General features: G+C 38.7%; 1 protein-coding gene across 1 annotated transcript in view; it reads left to right on the top strand.

The window, feature by feature from the left end:
* NPTX2 (neuronal pentraxin 2) overlaps positions 1-18933 on the top strand; it is a 65585-nt gene extending 46652 nt beyond the window's left edge. Inside the window, exons 4-5 of the mRNA XM_073590997.1 lie at positions 8292-8471; positions 11667-18933. Of these exons, the coding sequence (XP_073447098.1) occupies positions 8292-8471; positions 11667-11894 (408 nt within the window). The 3' untranslated portion in view covers positions 11895-18933. The remainder of the gene's footprint in view (positions 1-8291; positions 8472-11666) is intronic.
* Positions 18934-19294: the final 361 nt, after the last annotated feature.

Genomic DNA, 19294 nt, shown 5'->3' with positions numbered 1-19294 from the left:
ACTGTGCTGTTTAGGGAACTTCTCACAATTAGCTGTCTTAGATTGGGTGGTTGTTGATATACTAGAAAGGTGGTTTCAGGAATATGTTTAAAAGTCTTTTGTCTTTGTGAAGAAAAGGCTGGAGCTCTTTTGTAATCTTTATTTGAGCTTCCAGGCGTGGGGAGTAGGCGACCACCGGTTATCATTTTCTATAACTCCTGTATGATAATATTAATAATCATCTGTTTAATAATGTTAAACTGGTTCTAGGGATGTTAATTGCTTTCCTGATTTGTTGTCAGTGGATTGTATCCTCATTTTATGACATTCCACCTGAAATGTTCCTGTTGGGCAATTCTGTCTGTGGTCTCTGAACTGATCCAATTGTAGCTTATGGCCTGAGTATAAATGACATATTATTTTATGTGCCTGGGATGGAAGCTGTCCATCTTGATCGCAGATTAACATGTAGAACTGATGTAGGATTTGTTTTATCTCTGTGTATCACCTGAGGCCAGTCACTTCAATGGGTATATGTGATGGTTTTCAACCACTTTAAGTTTTATTGTGGGGTAGAAGTTGTTGAAGTTCAGGTGAAATTAGGAAAGATCCTCCTCACTTGCAGTTCAGTGGATCTCTCTCTCTCTCTCTCTCTCTCTCTCTCTCTCTCTCTCTCTCTATATATATATATATATATATATATATATATATATATATATATATGCACACACAGTGCCTTGAAAAGGTATTCATACCCCTTGAAAACATAAATGTATTTTATTGGGACTGTATGTGATAGACCAACACAAAGTGGCACATAATTGTGAAGAGGAAGGAAAATGAGAAATGGTTTTACAATTTTTTTTTACAAATAAATATCTGAAAAGAGTGATGTGCATTTGTATTCACCCCCCTTTACTCTGATACCCATAACCAAAATCTAGTGGAACCAATTGCCTTCAGAAGTCACCTAATTAGTAAATAGAGTCCACCTGTGTTTAATTTAATCTCAGTATAAATACAGCTGTTCTGTTAAGCTCTCAGAGGTATGTTAGAGAACCTTAGTGAACAAACAGCTCCATGAAGGCCAAGGAACACACCAGACGCGTCAGGGATAACATAGTGGAAAAGTTTAAAGCAGGGCTAGGTTATAAAAAAAATATCCCAAGCTTTCAACATCTCACGGAGCACCGTTCAATCTATCATCCGAAAATAAAATGTGTATGGCACAACTGCAACCCTACCAAGACATGGTCGTCCACCTAAACTGACAGCCTGGGCAAGAAGAGCATTAATCAGAGAAGCAGCCGAGAGGCCCATGGTAACTCTGGAGGAGTTGCAGAGATCCACAGCTCAGGTGGGAGAATCTGTCCACAGGACTACTATTAGTTGTGCACTCTACAAATCTGGCCTTTATGGAAGAGTGGCAAGAAGAAAGCCATTGTTGAAAGAAAGCCATAAGAAGTCCTGTTTGCAGTTTGCGAGAAGCCATGTGGGGGACACAGCAAACATGTGGAAGAAGGTGCTCTGGGCAGATGAGACCAAAATTGAACTTTTTGGCCTAAAAGCAAAATGCTATGTGTGGCGGAAAACTAACACTGCACATCACCCTGAACACACCATCCCACTGTGAAACATGGTGGTGGCAGCATCATGTTGTGGGGAAGCTTTTCTTCAGCAGACACTGGGAAGCTGGTCAGAGTTGATGGGAAGATGGATGAAGCTAAATACAGGGCAATCTTAGAAGAAAACCTGTTAGAGTCTGCAAAAGACTTTTGAGACTGGGGCGGAGGTTCACCTTCCAGCGGGACAATAACCCTAAACATACAGGTAGAGCTATAATCAAAGCAGATCAAAGCATATTTATGCGTTAGAATGGCCCAGTCAAAGTCCAGACCTAAATCCAATTGAGAATCTGTGGCAAGACTTGAAAATTGCTGTTCACAGACGCTTTCTATCCAATCTGACAGAGCTTGAGCTACAGTACGTGACCGCGATATTGTGTCAATCTTACTGTCAAATTCTCGGCGAGATTTGACACCTGCGAGCCCCGTCGCGGGAGCCAGCGACGAGATGGCTCACTCATCAGGAAAGGAAAACTTTTTTTTCCTTTCGTGATGAGCGACAGGCAGTGCTGACAGCTGTCTGGTATGAATCATGAGGGGAAACGCCGTGCCAAATTTTAAATGAAAAAACCAGCGTGGGTTCCCCCCCAGGAGCATACCAGGCCCTTAGGTCTGGTATGGATTGTAAGGGGAACCCCCTGCGCTGAAATATCGGCATGGGGGTCCCCCTAAAATCCATACCAGACCCTTATCCGAGGCCGGCCGGTCAGGAAAGGGGGTGGGGACGAGCAAGCCCTCGCTCCTGAACCATACCAGGCCGCATGCCCTCAACATGGGGTGTAAGTGCTTTGGGGGAGGGGGGCGCCCTGCGGGCCCCCCACTCCAAAGCACCTTGTCCCCATGTTGATGAGGACAAGAGCCTCTTCCCGACAACTCTGGCCGTTGGTTGTTGGGGTCTGCAGGTGGAGGGCTTATCGGGATCCGGGAGCCCCCTTTAATAAGGGGGCCCCCAGATCCCGGCCCCCCACCCTATGTGAATGAGTATGGGGTACATGTTGCTCCTACCCATTCACCTAGGGGAAAAAAAGTTTCAATAAAAAAAAACACACTACACAGGTTTTAAAAGTAATTTATTAGGCAGCTCTGGGGGGGTCTTCTATTGACTTCGGGGTCTTCTTCCGTCTTCTCCCAGTGTTCGGCTTCTTCTCCCGGGCCCCTCCGCTATCTTCTTCCAGCTCTCTTACTAGCGGGGGCCTGGTCTGCTGCCGCTGTCTTGTCGCCGCTGTCTTGTCGCTTCTTCTCTTCTTCCGATGTTGACACAATGCTCTCTCCTGCTGGAATGCTGTGTGCGCGCTGCAGAGCCATTTATATAGGCGGTGACCATGCCCCCTTGTGACGTCACAGTCCCAGCATGCGCAGGGACTCTGGCGTCATAAAGGGGCGTGACCCCAGAGTCCCTGTGCATGCTGGGACTGTGACGTCAAATTGGAGGTAATTAAGACCAGCTCTAAGTTAGCATACAGAGACAGAAAGATTTATCAGAATAAGTCAGAGATTATAATAATAATACACTTTGATAATATTTTAATATGTACATTTTTCTAACAGGTACATGAATCTGTGGCAAAAGAATTTATGACACTCTTTAAGTGTACCTGTCAGGCCTCGTGCAAAGGGCTGTACAGGGGTCGTTGAGCAAGCAGAGCCTGCGCAATCACTTTTCCGCTACCCGTATATAGACGTATGTTCTGAATGCACACCATTTGCTTTTGGAGCGTACGTTCATGTGCATGTGGTTGCTTTATGCAACTCCTGGCGCATAATGGCATATAGCTGCATCTTCTAATTCATCTTGATGGGTGGCTGCACGCAACAGATGCAGGTCCTCAGAAAGTGATTACTCGGGCTCTACACTTTGTATGGACCCATACTACCCTGTGCATGAGGATTAAGAAGTTTTCTTTACTGTAGAAGCAAATAGTTTGAAACTACTGCGATAAATAGGTTGACACTGCATGTGCTACTGTGTGTAAAGAAATATCATGTTAGAAGAATTTATTTGCACAGCACAAATGATGATCTGTTTAATTGACTTGCTATGTGGTGTTTTCCTGATTGCTTATTAAACCTGTAAACATATAGTCCCATGGTGTGTAGTAGTAATGTTGCTAGGAGACCTGCTGTACCATTCAGATGGTCTGTGTTTTCACAGCTTGCCAGAAATGCATACAGATCTCACAAGCTGCTGTAAATTCAGGCTTTTCTGATGTATTCCCACAGCTGGCAGCACTTGTAAACCATTCTGAACTTTAAAAATCCACAGCTCAATAAAGGGGTAGAGTGTTAGAATTCTCTATAGAAGTCAGGAGACTGAAATCTTTCCTTTCTTGTCAAATTTGTTTATTGAATTTTAACAATTTGTATACATAAGTACATATGTAGCAGCAAAAGAAAAGATCACATATATGGTAATAATATTGAGCTGTAGTTCCAACATAAACAAAAAGTAGTTTCACTAAAACAATTTTAGCATGGATCGAACTACTCAAAAGATTGCGTCATACATTGTAGAGAGGATAAGAGGATAAAACCAACTTAGACCAGCTTAATATAAGATGACTTTCCTTTCAAATACATTATTATAGGTTTGACCTGTGGCAGAAGTTGGGCTATAGGGATTGCAGATGTTACGACTCAAGTAATGGGCTTCTAACTTCAGCTTGTTTAATTAAGGTTCAAGGTTAGGAGTCCTGATTCATATATTGAACCTGTCTAGGCATGTAAACTATATAACTACTTGTGATCCACCAACCCCTATTGTAATGCCCAAGTGAAGGTCAGTTATGTAGACCCTGTTCCATTGAATCACCTCCAGCCAACTTTTAGTTTCAGTATGGAACTTCACCACTATTCAGGGTGAAGTGACATAGGGGGAGATTTACTAAAACTGGTGCACCCAGAATCTAGCGCAGCTGTGCATACCAACCAATCAGCTTCTAACTTCAGCTTGTTTAATTAAGCTTTGACAACAAAACCTAGAAGCTGAATGTTACTATGCACTACTGTGACAGATTCTGGGTGCACCAGTTTTAGTAAATCTCCCCCACAGTCTCTTTAAAGCATGTTCCTTTATTGACACTTAGGTTCAAACACTTTCTAAGCTCCATGTCAGTAGGTGTCAAAATGTACACAAAGTTGATGATATCTCACCGCTACCCTCATGTTACAGTTTTTGTAACTGACGATTGGCCGACCAGGCTCAAGCACTGCATTGTGGGAGGGGGTCTCATGATCCCCAATATGTGAAAGGATCAGATTGCTCTGGATCCCCGACTGAAATGAACAAAGTGACAGAGTATCTTTATTTAACACTTTTCTTTTTTCCTCAATGCCTGGGATGTAACTGAACACTTATTTTATTTATTATTTATTTAAGGTACTTATATAGCACCATCAATGTATGCAGCGGTTTACATATACATTGTACATTCACATCAGTCCCTACCCTCAAGGAGCTTACAATCTAAGGGTCCCTAACTCACATTCATACATACTAGGGATAATTTAGAGAGGATCCAATTAACCTACCAGCATGTCTTTGGAGAGTGGGAGGAAACCGGAGTACCCGGAGGAAACCCACGCAGGCACAGGGAGAACATGCAAACTTCAGGCAGGTAGTGTCATGGTTGGGATGCGAACCAGCGACCCTTCTTACTGCTAGGTGAAAGTGCTAACCACTACACCACTGTGCCGCCCACTTAAAGTGAACCCTTAAAACTTAAAGTAGAAGTAAAGGCAATTTTCTTTTTTTCATCTGTGTCCTATTGGGGAGATTTCCCTTCACTTTCTAACTTATGGTTAAAACTGGAACTGAGTGGAAATCCTCCCAAAGTTAGGTGATTCCCTGGTTATCACCAGGGTCACCAGCACTAATGTCCCCATTGGAAGATGTCCTCTCTATTCCTTTTCTGGTGATAACACAAAATTTGGGATTTTCTTTCACTTTCACACTCAGCACTCAGAGGCACAGACAGCAATAAAAATCCCTCTCCACCCTATCTAAAATAAAATAAAAAGGCTTTGCCTTTAGTTATATTTTAAGCTCTCCCTAAAAGACTTAAAGTAACATTAAACCTTTGATTTTTTTCAATTAAAATAACAAGCATGTTATATTTACCTGCTCTGTGCAGGCGCTCCAGGCCCTCCTCTTCGAAAAGTGCCCCCCAGGGCAAGAGTGTGGGCTCACTCCCAAGCCACCCGGTCTGTGTCTAATGACACAGACCGGGTGACTCTACTCCGCCTTCTTTTCCCTCATCACAGCACTTGAACGACCCAATCTGCCCAATGAGGAGGGAGACAGTAGCGAGAGCCACTGCTCTTGTGCACATCACTGGAACGGATTGGGCTCAGGTAAGTAGAAGGAGGGGCTGGCAGGATCCTGCAGCACAGAAGGTTTTTTACCTTAATGCATAGAATGCGTTAAGGTAAAAAACCTTGAGGCTTTATAACCACTTTAACCACCCCTTAAGTCTAAGCCTAATGTTATCCTAACCTGACTCCTCAACTAATCTCTAACCCTAATTAACTTTTATTCTGCTGCACACTCACCTCATCTTGGACTAAAACCATATAATTCCTACCCTGCTTGCAGCACAGGGATCCTGGCTCCAGAACTCACTGATCTGTAGTAATCTGCCCTTACCTTTAAATCCTAACCTGAGGTAGCAGTATTTAGGACAACAAAGTAATTCCCAATATATTCATTATTTTGGAGGCTCAGAATACTGGCACCAAGGACAATGGTCATATTGTCTGCAGGAACTAGCAAGCCAGTAATTCCATTACTATGCATAGAAGTAAATGCTATTATTGCTTTTTAAATAAATCCAACTCACAATGCTTAGAGATGGAAAGATGAAACATTTAAAAAGACCACAGAAACAGCAGTGTAAAAGAAAATGTGCCAGCTCATTAACTGATGCTGACAGTAGAAAGTTTGGCTTCTATGTATAATTCCACTTCAGTCAGTATAATTGCCTTTTAGACCTGTACCTTATTTCTATACACAGCAGAATATACCAATTGTAATCGACTAAGCTATCACAAAGGTGCTATTTGCTATAATGCTTGTATTTATAGCCGTATGACTTTTTTCAAGCACTTATTGCTGAAAATAATGGCAGTTTTGTAAAAAAAATGTCCATTTAGCTTAGTGAATTGAACCTGTTAGTATTTTCTATGGTGCAACATGCCACTGGAAGCTTAGCTTTAGCGTACTGAACTGATTTAAAGTGGGTTGCCCAGGATTGTAGTAGGCTGTCTTATTATTTTTATAAAGATTTCTGTACATACAAGGATGCCCTTTCATGCATTTTGGAGCAACAATTTCTGCTATACCATTAATCTTTGCAGTATGTAAATAATAATTCAATTTATTATGAAATCTATAACCATGATACATTTGATGGTGTGTGTAAAAGTGCAACTACGTCATGTATGAATTAAAGACAGGTTAGGTAATGTAGTGCAAACCATGGGGATTCCATTTAAAACTAATGTACTGAGTTTGTATATTTGCTAGTGTTTTATATTACCTACTGGCTTTTTTTTTTATCTGCCAGGACCGCCAACATGTACATTTTTTATTAAGTTTGCTCTTCTTGGAAGTAATGCATTAAGAAAATGAATGCAGTTTTAAAGCCTCAGTTTCCTTTATAAATGACATCACCTAGCTTTGTACCAGAAACATATATTGAATGCCTTTATAAAAAGGGCCAAATGTTTATGTCGACAGTTTGATTACTGGGGGAAGGGTGGCATTGTGGACAAGATCTACCATCTCTTTGAATTGTTGGAGAATATGCTCCAAATCATCATGTAGTTGTCAGATAAATACAACTAACAACTTTTTGGATTTCAGAATTACACCTTGTTCAAGAAATAAACATGCCTTTACTAATATATGACAAAGGATTACTAAAGCACTATGGGTTAACTTGCATAACAGACAAAGGATGCCTTAGGGCCCTCTTTGTCTGATTAAAAGCTTGGTCTAAGCTGTCTGATAAATGTGAGTCACTTTTCAGCTAAACCAGATTTTGTTGGCAGAGCTGAGGGTACACCTGTATTACATATGAAATGGAAACTAGAACTTTGCCTGCTGACCGGATAAAAGAAAACAACATATTGACCTAAAATATTTTATATTTACCTGAACAAAAAAAGAGATGAACAAAATGTAATCAGAATAAGTGGAGGCAGAGTGAGACAATAATATGAATACCTAAAATGGAATGTGCCCGTGGGACCTCTTTTGAGCCTATTCAATGATGCATTGAAAAAAACAAAACCAATGTTAATTTTCAGTATGTAGTAATGCTATGAGTTATTGCATTTTGCACAGTATCATTGCTGATTGCACTGCCTTATCAAGTAAGATCATATATTTGAAATTAGGCTATGGCATGACATTTACAATATATGAAAAACACAAATATAATAACAGGAGTAAAAGTAAACTGGAAGTATAGTCCATAGTAATGATTTATATCCAAGAATCACTGTGCTAGAAACTGAACACAAACAGCAGATTGGTTGTTCTTTATAATATCTCGTTTTCCCTCTACACCAATTTTCACTTGAAATTACTCCTCCCAGGAGTAAGTAAAGGAAATCGGTTGCTATGAATGGAAAAAAGTCATCGACGTAAAAGACTTCAATGATTTTTCTTTCTCTTTTTGTGCGCAGGTGGCCCAGCTACCATTCTCTATTGGGGATGGAAAATGGCATCATATTTGCATCACATGGACTACCAGAGATGGAATGTGGGAAGCATATCTGGATGGAGTCAAGCTTGGCTCAGGGGAAAACTTAGCCCCTTGGCACCCAATTAAACCAAATGGAATTCTTATTCTGGGCCAGGAGCAGGTGGGTACAAAATATAATTACCCTCTACATTACAACTCTCCTAAAGGAGCATATTGTAAATAAGCAAATGTCAAAAAAACAGTCACACCACTTTTAATATGGTGTTCTAATGTCTTTTATTTTAAATTCTTTTGTAAAAGCTTCTATTTTAAACTAGATGGGTCAATAAAATTAGTCGTCACTTTGATTTACAGAAAATGTGAACTTACATGCATCAAGTAGAAGAACTACAGCAACAGTGGCTAATGTGGTCCTTATGAGGTCTAAAGTACCATGGACATTGTTTAGAATCCCCAGACTAAGAACATTTGATATGTATCTAACCTACAGTATAAACAGGTCGACAGCAGTCGGAACCATGTGTAAATTTAATACTGGGCCATGAGCATTTTCATTTTTGTATGCTAACATCGCTTTCCCTAAAAGGGGCCTAAGATGGCTCGAGAGCCCACAGTCGGTTTGTCCTACTAAAAAGCCTATAACTTGCTTGGTATTTAGGAAAATGTGTTTTGTTATGGCTTTCATTCCTGATAGCAGCACAAATTCATTTTATCATTTTTATTTTGTGTTCGTCTACTCTCTCAAAATTGCCCACAGAAAATGCATTTGATAAACATCCATTTAAATATTTAATAAAGCATCTTGGAATATTATTTATATGGTGATGAGGTAAGAACATAATTCATACTAGTCTGCTTATTCCCTTTAAAGTAGAACTCAAAAAGTTTAAAGTAGAAATCAAATTAATTTTGGATAGAGTGAGGCTCAGTTCACACTACTGCAATGCAATTTAGATCCAATTAGCAGAAACTTTGGTTGCATTTTGGATAGGATATGTATATTCTATGTGGCCAAATCGCACTGTAAATCGCACCAAAGTAGCACATGACTCTTTCCTAATTTGCCTTGCAGCTGTGCTGCATTGATGTAAACAAGCACCACTGGAAGCAATGTTGTTTCCATTGTCATGCGATTTAGTGCAACCCAAGTTTCATCTAAAAAAAGGAGTGTGAACCAGGCCCAAGGGAGAGCTTTAACTCCGTCATTTTTTTTTGCCATCTGTGTCCCATTGGAGAGATTTCCCTTCACTTCCTGTGCCAAAACAGGAAGTGAGAGGAGATCCCCTCAAAGTGAAGGAATCCTTGGTTGTCATTAGGGTCACTAGAACTAGTGTCCCCATTGGACGATTCCCTCTATTACTGTTCTGGTGTCAACCCAAAATTTGGAATTTTCTTTTAATTTTACTTTTGGTGATAACGGTAAACAGGACAAATAGAGTGAGAATCTTCCTAACAGAGGCATAGACAGCAATACTGACTGGTGTTCTAATCCCTCTCCACTCTATCCAAAACTAAAAAAAAAATAGTTAAAAAAAATGATTTTGCTTAAAAAAAATGCTCTTCTTGGGTCCCCCGCAAGCATTCCAGGCTCCTTCCCCTGCTGAGTGCCCCCATAGCAAGCCGTTTGCTATGGGGACACTCATGGGCTTGCTCCCAAGCTGGCTCTGTATGTTCATAGACACACAGAGAGTAGCTTGACCCCACCCCCCACTCCCTCCTAATTGGCTGTGATTGACAGCAGCAGAAGCCAATGATTCCCACTGCTGTCTCTGAACCAAGGAGGAGGGAGAGAGCCTCTGCTCTCATGCACATCGCTGGATTGAGATCGGTCTCTGGTATGTATAAGGGGTGGCTGGAGGGGGAAACTGCATGCAAAAGGTTTTTTTAGCTTAATTCTTAGAAGGCATTAAGGTACAAAAATCTTCTGCCTTTAGAACCACTTTAATGGCACATATATTCCCCTGACAGATTATGCAGAAGGGAGGGGGGGGGGGATTGGAGGGGAGAGCTCTGCCTGCATTGCATTCCACTCCTAATATGAGTGCATTGTTGAGACACTAGTGCTGGGGTTTAGATAATGTGACTATAAAGGTAGTGATAGAAGACTAGAAACTATTTCTTCTGAGCAACTAGTGGCTTGAAAATGAAAATACTAAATGGTTTTATGTAATATTTCACATTTACCTAACAAAAACTATAAATAAAAAATGTGTTTATTTAGTCCTGACCATTAAAACATATGCAAACCTTGGTACATTCTCTTATAAGCAGTAGCCCTTAAGCCACTTTCACACTGAGGAGCTTTACAGGTGTTTTTTTTTTTTTAGCACCTGTAATGTGCTTCTCCTGTCACTCCAGTGTGAAAGCCCAAGTGCTTTCAGACTGGAGCAGTGCACTTGCAGGACATTAAAAAAAGTCCTGCAAGCAGCATCTTTGGGGCAGTTTAGGAGCAGTGTATACACCGCTCCTCCACCGCCCCTGCCCATTGGAATGCCTGGGCAGCACTGCCGAAGTGCCTGCAAAGCGCTTCGGCAGCGGCGCTACACGGGCACTATTAACCCCTTCTTTGGCCGCTAGCTAAAACAACGGTAAAGCGCAGCTAAAACTAGCAGCACTTTACCGCCGACGCCCTCACCGCCCCAGCGTGAAAGTTAAATTAAATTGACCTTTTGAAGTGCTTTGTAAAATAAGATTAGTAATACTTACTTCTGGGTGTGACAAATACCTGCATTCCCCTGTTTCAATATAATAATAATAATGTTTGTAATATATTTTATAACAATAGATATTATAAATGATATAGTATAATACAATTTTACATAATATTCTAAATAAAGTGTACTCATAGTTAAAGTTATTGATGATCAATATTATTAAAATCTATTTCTAATTTATTAATATTATTATTATATAATATATGCCTCGTTTCCACTTGAGCGGAACGGTTTTTGTCGATACAATTTGGAAGGGTTAGAATGGTCCGGCCTATTAAGGTGAGCGTTTCCACTGCAAGTCGGACTGCCAGGGGCCATACAGGGTTTAGAAAAAATGCCTTTGACGTGAGCATTGATGTTTTTTCTGTCCGCCAATCAGTGGAATGTATCATGTGATGCCAGTAACCGTACCGTACCATTTTCTATGGCCCCACATCTGAAGCAGGACCATGAATGGTGCGGTATGGCTCGGTTGTATGGGCTGCTTTCATAGTGTAAACACTCAAAATAGTGTACTGTACTGAACCAACCCGAACCGATCCGCTCAGTGGAAATGAGGCAATAGTCTTCAAAGTACAGTACTTTATTGTTACAAATTGGTACTAACAAAATACAAATATTATTTTATTTTTCCTCTAAAGGATACGGTTGGAGGAAGATTTGATGCCACGCAAGCCTTTGTTGGAGAGTTAAGCCAGTTTAATATATGGGACCGTGTTCTAAAAACAGAAGACATAGTCAACATATCCAACTGCTCCACCAACATGCCTGGCAACATCATCCCATGGGCCGATAACAATGTCGATGTTTTTGGAGGAGCAACAAAATTACCCTTGGAGCCATGTGAAGAGCGTTTGATAGATTTATAGCCAAAACACATTACACTTAAGTGCCCACCTTTTTGGAGACCATCTCTAAGGAGGTTACCTATCCTACAATGCACTTATTTGCTCAGATGATTTTTTTTTTTTAAACCCATGAAAAACCGTTAGTTGCAGCTAAAGTGGATCTTATTGCTAAAATAAAAAGCCACATGAGGTTGTGCTATCAGTGCTTACATCCAGAGGGTAACTGGAGCCTTGCCATTTTAAATTCCTGTGTCCTTCAAAAGCCATTAAAATCCTAGAAGAGACATAAATATTTACAGATTACTCCATTTAACTATCTACAAATTGTAAAGGGATCATTAAACAAATATGCTTATTTTATTACATAATTATATCATTTTCATAAACTGCTTTATATAATAGATACTTTATTATCATTTGTGGATAAATATATCAAAATTTAAAGAGATTATCCAAAAGTTAAAGTGAAAGTGCTTTATTAGGGAGCAATATTGTCAAACACATGCTGACTTCCCATGTGTCACCCCCAGTTACGCTGGCCACAAGGAATGAATACACAAAAAAGTATTGGTTAAACCCACAAGGGCTTTTTGTACTTCTACTTTTCCTTTATACTAAAAGAGACACAACTAAGCAGCAATGAGGGACAGATGAATTTGGTTCCAAAAGAGGGACATTCCCTCCAAATATGGAACTTTGAGAAAGCTAACTTTCTCTATATGTGTGTTTTTTTTATATACATATAGGAGTCAATGAAATTATTGGCTCTTTTACATAATGTTCTCTTTTTTCATTATACGTGTTAGCATATAATAGGGGTCTTTTAAGTTCAGATTTAATATTATAGGTGGTTGCATTTTGACAAGTAAGGATATGTGTACCCTGGTTCCATGCAAAAGTATCAGAAGGGATATAGTCACAACATTACAAAATTCAGTCTCACTTAATATAATTTATAACTGTTATAGAGCTCTAATACCTATAGATAGCTGAGTCTATTTATAAAAAAAATTAACATAAAATATGACAGGTCATTCAGTAGTTGAAAACAGTTACATTTGGTAACTTCATTAACCAGTAAAGATGTTTTAGCCTTAAAGAGGTTGTAAACCTCCGAAAAAAAAGTTTGAAAAAACCCAAAAAACTGCAAGACAAAAGCATGATGAGCTAGTATGCATTGCATACTAGCTCATTATGAAATACTTACCTTAGAACGATGCCCTGCAGTGCCACATGCATTCCGTTCTTACAGCCGACATCTTTCCTGGAGTTACTCTCGGGTGCGCTGTGATTGGCCAGAGCTGCGATGACGTCACTCCTGCGCATGCACGCGATACCGCTGATCATGGCACGGGTCCTGAAGAAGCGACACAAGAGGTGCATTCCTTCAATGCGCCTGCGCTGATGACGATGGCGGCAGCGTATATAGTAAGTATCTCCTAAACAGTGCAAGTTTAGGAGGTATTTACAGTACCTACAGGTAAGCCTTACGATAGGCTTACCTGTAGGTACAATTAAAGAGGAAGACTTTACTTCCTCTTTAAGGTAACACAGTATTTATTGTAGATAGCCCTAAAAGTTTTCTGATCCTAATATCTTTCTGACTGATAATATTAATTTAAGATAGTGTGCAAAAACACCATTTTGTTCAATTGGATCTGATACTTTGACCCCATAAAACAGCTAATGAGTGAATAGTGTAGTTTCTTACAAGGAAAATTGGATTGAATTTGAAGCAGTTTGAAAGAGAGTGTTACGTATAACAGTCAACAAAGTATGACAGAAGTATAGCAAAATAAAAAAGAAAAGAAATAGGTATGCTATACAAAACTTGCCATACTATTTGTGTAGACTCACTTTAATTGAGTGGGTGTTCCAAAAACATATTTTGAAAAAAAAACTGCTCAAAAAAAAGGACAGTTTGGTTCCTACCCCTTTTCTGGGCATTTCTTTCAGAAATAAAAAGCACCTTTGATATAACATAAAGGAGCTGATGAGCAAACTTTGCAAAGTACAGACGTGTGAAAAAGCCTTAAATATCAGCAACAACATTAAATGAATATACAGTATTTGGTGGTCAGATGTGGACTGTGCATATTGACTTGAGGCTACGAAATGCTCACCAACTGACAACTGCCTATAAATACTAATAATATCAGACACAACAGTCCTGCTGGCCAGTGCCAGAACTGCAAGACTGCCAGTCCATATCTGCTCGCCTTAATTATGTCCCCAAAACTAAGCAGTATTGCAGTTGTGGAATTAATTCTATTCCGTTCAACAGTAATATCTTTGTTTTTATAAGAAAGATTTATATTTATTAAAGATATCCTCCAATGCCCTTATAGGTGATAATGTGGCTTAACTGTCTCCTCCTTGACAGACATAACAACCACCTGGCTCACCTCTGGATATATTCACTGTAGCATGTTTTTACATGTTTAGAATCTGTAGTACAAATCAATGCAAATCATTTTGTTAATTCAATTTTAAAGAAAAGATATATATAGATATATATTTATGAACATTTAAATGCTCCAAATTGTGTAAATAAATTATTTGCAGATGAAGGGTAAAGAAATTTCTAAAGATTTTTATTAAAACTCTGTCAGTGCTGCTATTTAATATTATATATGAAATAATTAATAATTCTAAAAATATTGTTTAATATAACATGGTTAATTCCTTTAAAGGAATTCTCCATTGGGCTAATGATTTCTTACCTATCTGAGTTGTCTCTTGAAAACTTCCAAGTTTTCATGAGACCTTCTTTGTGGTGTAAGCTGCACTCAAAACAGCATCATGCTGTTTTTTTGTAGGCCGTTGCCTACAAAAAAGCAGGGATAGACAATCAAGAAACAGCTGTAGAAGACCTGCAATAGCAGTGTGCTTTTCACAAGATGACTTTTACTTGTTTCAAGAGTTATTTTTGCTGAAAGAACTGCTCAGTGAGCATCCCTGTATTAGTTTATATTGATCAATCTAAGTCATATATTGATCAAAGCTATTGAATAGTAAATTGCTGCTATAAAATAGTTGTGGATAATAATTATAGTAGAGTTACTAATAAATGAACATTTGCAAAAACTATAGAACCCAGTTAGATAATAACTTAGGTCAGGGTCTCCAGAAGTATCCCAAAATGTGTTTAATGCACTTCCACACTGCAAGTGTTTCACTGCAAACTGTATTTTTTTTTGTTGAACAGACTAGGTCAGTGGGCTCATTCTACGGTTACTACCAGTCAAAGGTGTTAGAGGGAGCAGATGATCCACCTTCCAGACTGGATGAATGCAAGTCTTTTGGGTTGCCTGGTTCATTTTGAAGATGGCAGGTCGAAAGTACACATATACTATAGTAACATTTAACAATATAGCTATACTCAGGTGGCACTGGAGAGGTTGAAATGGTGGCAGACAACTGGGCAAAGCTTACAAAACAGTGGCCAGATCCTGCTATATATTATCCTGGTCATAGCTAATGCATGTATTATGACAAATAGTCAAGGGGAATGCACTTGTGCACTTGTCCTTTTTCCAATCTATATTGAGTTTAAGGTGATATAACCATAAGAAGAGTGGGTCCTAGAAACATCAACTCTTCTTCCCCAGTTCAGCCTCAATAGCTTTAGAGCAGTAACTTTTTTATAAACTCTTACCACAGTAATGCAGCCTCAATCCATCAACACTAAATAAAAAAAACTGATTAGTTCTTATGAACTGTACAGCTAAAATAATTTGTATTGTTTTGTCATATCCATTGCTTGCTTTGTACTGTCAGAGCTGTGTGTAAGAATGTGCACCCAATGCAATGTTTCAGATTGGATTTAAGGAACTGTTACTACATTGGCCTACCAGGATGAAAAAATACATAAAAAAACAATGTCAACTATCCCATGTAAACTATCTTGTCTGCTAAATGATCATTTTCTTTTATGTGTGGAGCACTCACAAGATTTGTGTTTAAACTGTGTACGAACACTTCAGGCTGGGTGGATGATACTGGTATGATCATGATATCTTTGAGAGGGACATTTCTAGTGCTACCTACCACCAACTCACTATAAAAATCCACCAATGCCAACTGATTTACCCATCTTCTGAGAATTATCATATGCAGTTCTGTTCAAACGCAATAAGATAATCAAATAGATATTCAATATGACAAGGCAAAAAACAATGATAATGTGCAGTATATTGTAACCCATAAACCAGAGCCACCAATCAGAAATATCCCCAACATATGAAGCCTTTTTTGCATTTAGAGTTGTATTTACCTGGTAACGTGTTGCTTTTCATTTGTTTCGCTACACAAATCTGTGTAAAATCACAGGAATTACATGGTAAAAGCATCTCAAAACTATCTTAAACATATCACAAATGCATCTTAAAGGGCATTTTATCTGAAAGCTTGCTGCATTTAACCTACATCTTAGCCTGACACCTACTCTATGTATTCTAAGCCTAAACCTATGATTGGTCTCATATATGAAAAATGATTATGTTGCTCTTAGCAATTGATTTGATTCCTCATCACATCATCATGGGTTATAACAGAAATATGAATGGTAAGTGTTTGGTTGCCATGGGCAACAAAAAGGTATGTTGTTTTAGACACTTTCCAATATATGGCCCATTTGCTACCTTAAAGACTGCAAAAACAAATGATTTTACAACATTTTTCATACAAAAGACCCAACAAGTCTCTGTGAAAACTGGAAATTCTATAGTTTTATAGAGCTGTGCTGTGCTTCATACATAAAAATGTCTGGAAGTGTCTACATTGGGTATAATAACCAACCAGGTTTTGCTTTTTTAGTGCAGATGCAAAAATGGGAACAAATATTATGAGCAACATTTACAATTCTTTCAGACCCATTTCACGCAAAAAGCCTGCAATCTAAATTCTCAAGGCTTCATAGCTAGGAAGACCAACTGGACATTTCATATTATTATGTTATGTGATATCTTTCTGTTATTGTTCTATTGTCTACCTTTGCTTAGGAAAAAAAAAAAAAAAAAAAAAAAAAGATGCAGAGTGTAGCAAGTTAAATTTAATTCGGACTTTGGTTTACGAATGAAAAGTGTCTGAAAAAGGAGTGTATTTGTTATATTTATTTTTCATGCCGCACTAGCAAAATGACAGTTCAAAACAGGCTGGTTTGTCAATTGTCTAGAGCTGTGCCTCTTTCAATTCACATTTAGCTTAATGCTTCTTGCAACTCGTTTTACCTTTCTACCATCTGAACTGTTTTTATGTGGTTTATGAATTGATATTTGCTGTAAAAGGTCCATCATGAGCCAGTGCCAAAGTCACATGATGCTTTCTGCCTATAAATATGTACATGCTATAGTTTCCATTAATAATAGCAGCATGGTTAATCGTTCTGGGGTCACTTTGTAACTGGTTGGTATTTCGGTGTACTTGACCAGGTCTGGGCAACCTATGTCACATCAACTGTTGAATTACAGTATCGATTCCAGCAGGAAGGACTGTAACTCAGCATCTGAAGTCTCATTGGTTATTCTTGCCCATTATTGTGGACTTTAGAAATATGGTGGACAATATGGTGCAAGTAGTCCAAAGATGCTACAAACATTAACAGCCAAGCATTTGTTAGCTTTGAGCAGTAAACAATGCATGACAGGCTAAGTCTGATTCTGTTTTTTGTATTTAACTTTGGGGCCCTGGCGGCTTTTGCTTATGGGTTCTCCACCATATCTCCTCCATTTTACTCCTCCAACAATCATCTGTGAATATTTAAGCAGGTGTCAGATCGTTGTTGTGTAAATAGTTCATGACTTGGGATTCTGCTATATTTATTAGGGCACCAGCCATATGCGGAAATATGCAGATCATGTAGACATGTATCTGCATGGAAAAAGAAAACAGGGTCCCATCAACTTTGATAACCATGCCATTGTTTGCTGGAACAATAGATAATGTATTTTGCACCATGCCATTAAAAAAGCCATTGATTTATAATATTAGGTGTTACAGTTATGTGTTTTTATTTTTCTCTTTACAAAAGGGACAGCTTATGCTGAAGAGCGAATGTATTAAAATTGTAGAAGGCAACTTAGCTGTCAGCATTTATTATAACACCATATCAGCTTATTTTCCACCTCAATGCATCTAAACTTCCAATGAAGTATGAGAGGTTTTTTTTAAGATAATCTGATTTTTGGAAGCTTTGGCCAAAAAAGTAGCTAAAAACAAAGGGCTAGTCACCAATTTTGCTTGTTGTCTCCGTCCAGCAAATACTTTCCCAACTACTAACTTACCATGCCTAGTTCTACTCTGTGTAATAGGGGCCATCAAGTAGAGGGCATTGTTTTCTCATGTCAGAGTTGCCCACCTGTTGACTGGGGATGTAATGAGACTAGCAGTCACAGTATAGTGTCTCTTACACAGCAGATATACAGGTATGAGGTTGCAAAACAGAAGTGCCTAGGCACACTCCTATATCAGGCAGTATACTGCTATTTATTCAGAGGGATTCGGGATGGCTACATTTTCAGAGTCTTGCAATTAACATTTCTAGATATTTCCTATAATATGGCAAAAAAAATCACTTTTTGAGTTCAGGTCTACTTCAGTTCAATTATGTTAGACTGCTGAAAGTTGCCTTCTATAATATGAATAGAGAAGAATGGAATACAGAAAGATATCATCCAAGATGAGCAAGTCCGAATGGGGTTTGTCACAAATTTGGCATTGGACCAATCCGATATCCAAAAAAATTGAACTTTGCTGATTCTCATGATTATGCACATGTTGGGATTTGCATGATCTTTGGCAGACTGTGTGTTATGCAGAGTCAGTAAAATATTTTCCAAGATCTGCATTGGTCCTTCAAGTTAATGGCAAATCACTAACAGATTATTTGATCTTTAGTAGCAGGCACAAAGGAAATTTGTAATATGTTATATATATTTTTATTATATGTAATGGACACTGATCTACAACAGAGGTAATCTGTGTATGTAAATTTAGGTCCGATTTTATAACTGTAATGAAGCCTATCTTCATATGTTCTAATTAAAAATGCACTGTGTAAGCATTGTGTTTTAATTGTGTGCTGCTAACTGTACTACAATATTTGCTCTTTCATGATGTCTTAGTACATAACACCACATTTGAAAAGTGATTAGTAGTAGTAATTCATAGATTTTATTATTTTTCTGTTAGCTCTCTCTGCAGGTCTTTATTCTACTGAGAGTTTAATGCGATTTATATATTCTCATGACTGACCTGCATGCACATCCCATTAAATATTAATGCTCATGCATATGTAAACCTCCACTCATACTTGGGGATATTTGCTAGCTGTCTCAGTTCAGAAAGCAGCAGGAAAGATTCACCTGCTTCAGATGAGTTCTTCTACATTGTACACAGCTCTCATAGTCCTGATTTACCAT

The sequence above is a fragment of the Aquarana catesbeiana genome, linkage group LG06 (genome assembly GCF_042186555.1).
Source record: "Aquarana catesbeiana isolate 2022-GZ linkage group LG06, ASM4218655v1, whole genome shotgun sequence".
In the NCBI taxonomy this organism is placed as follows: Eukaryota; Metazoa; Chordata; class Amphibia; order Anura; family Ranidae; genus Aquarana; species Aquarana catesbeiana.
This window is presented reverse-complemented; position numbering and strand designations above follow the sequence as displayed.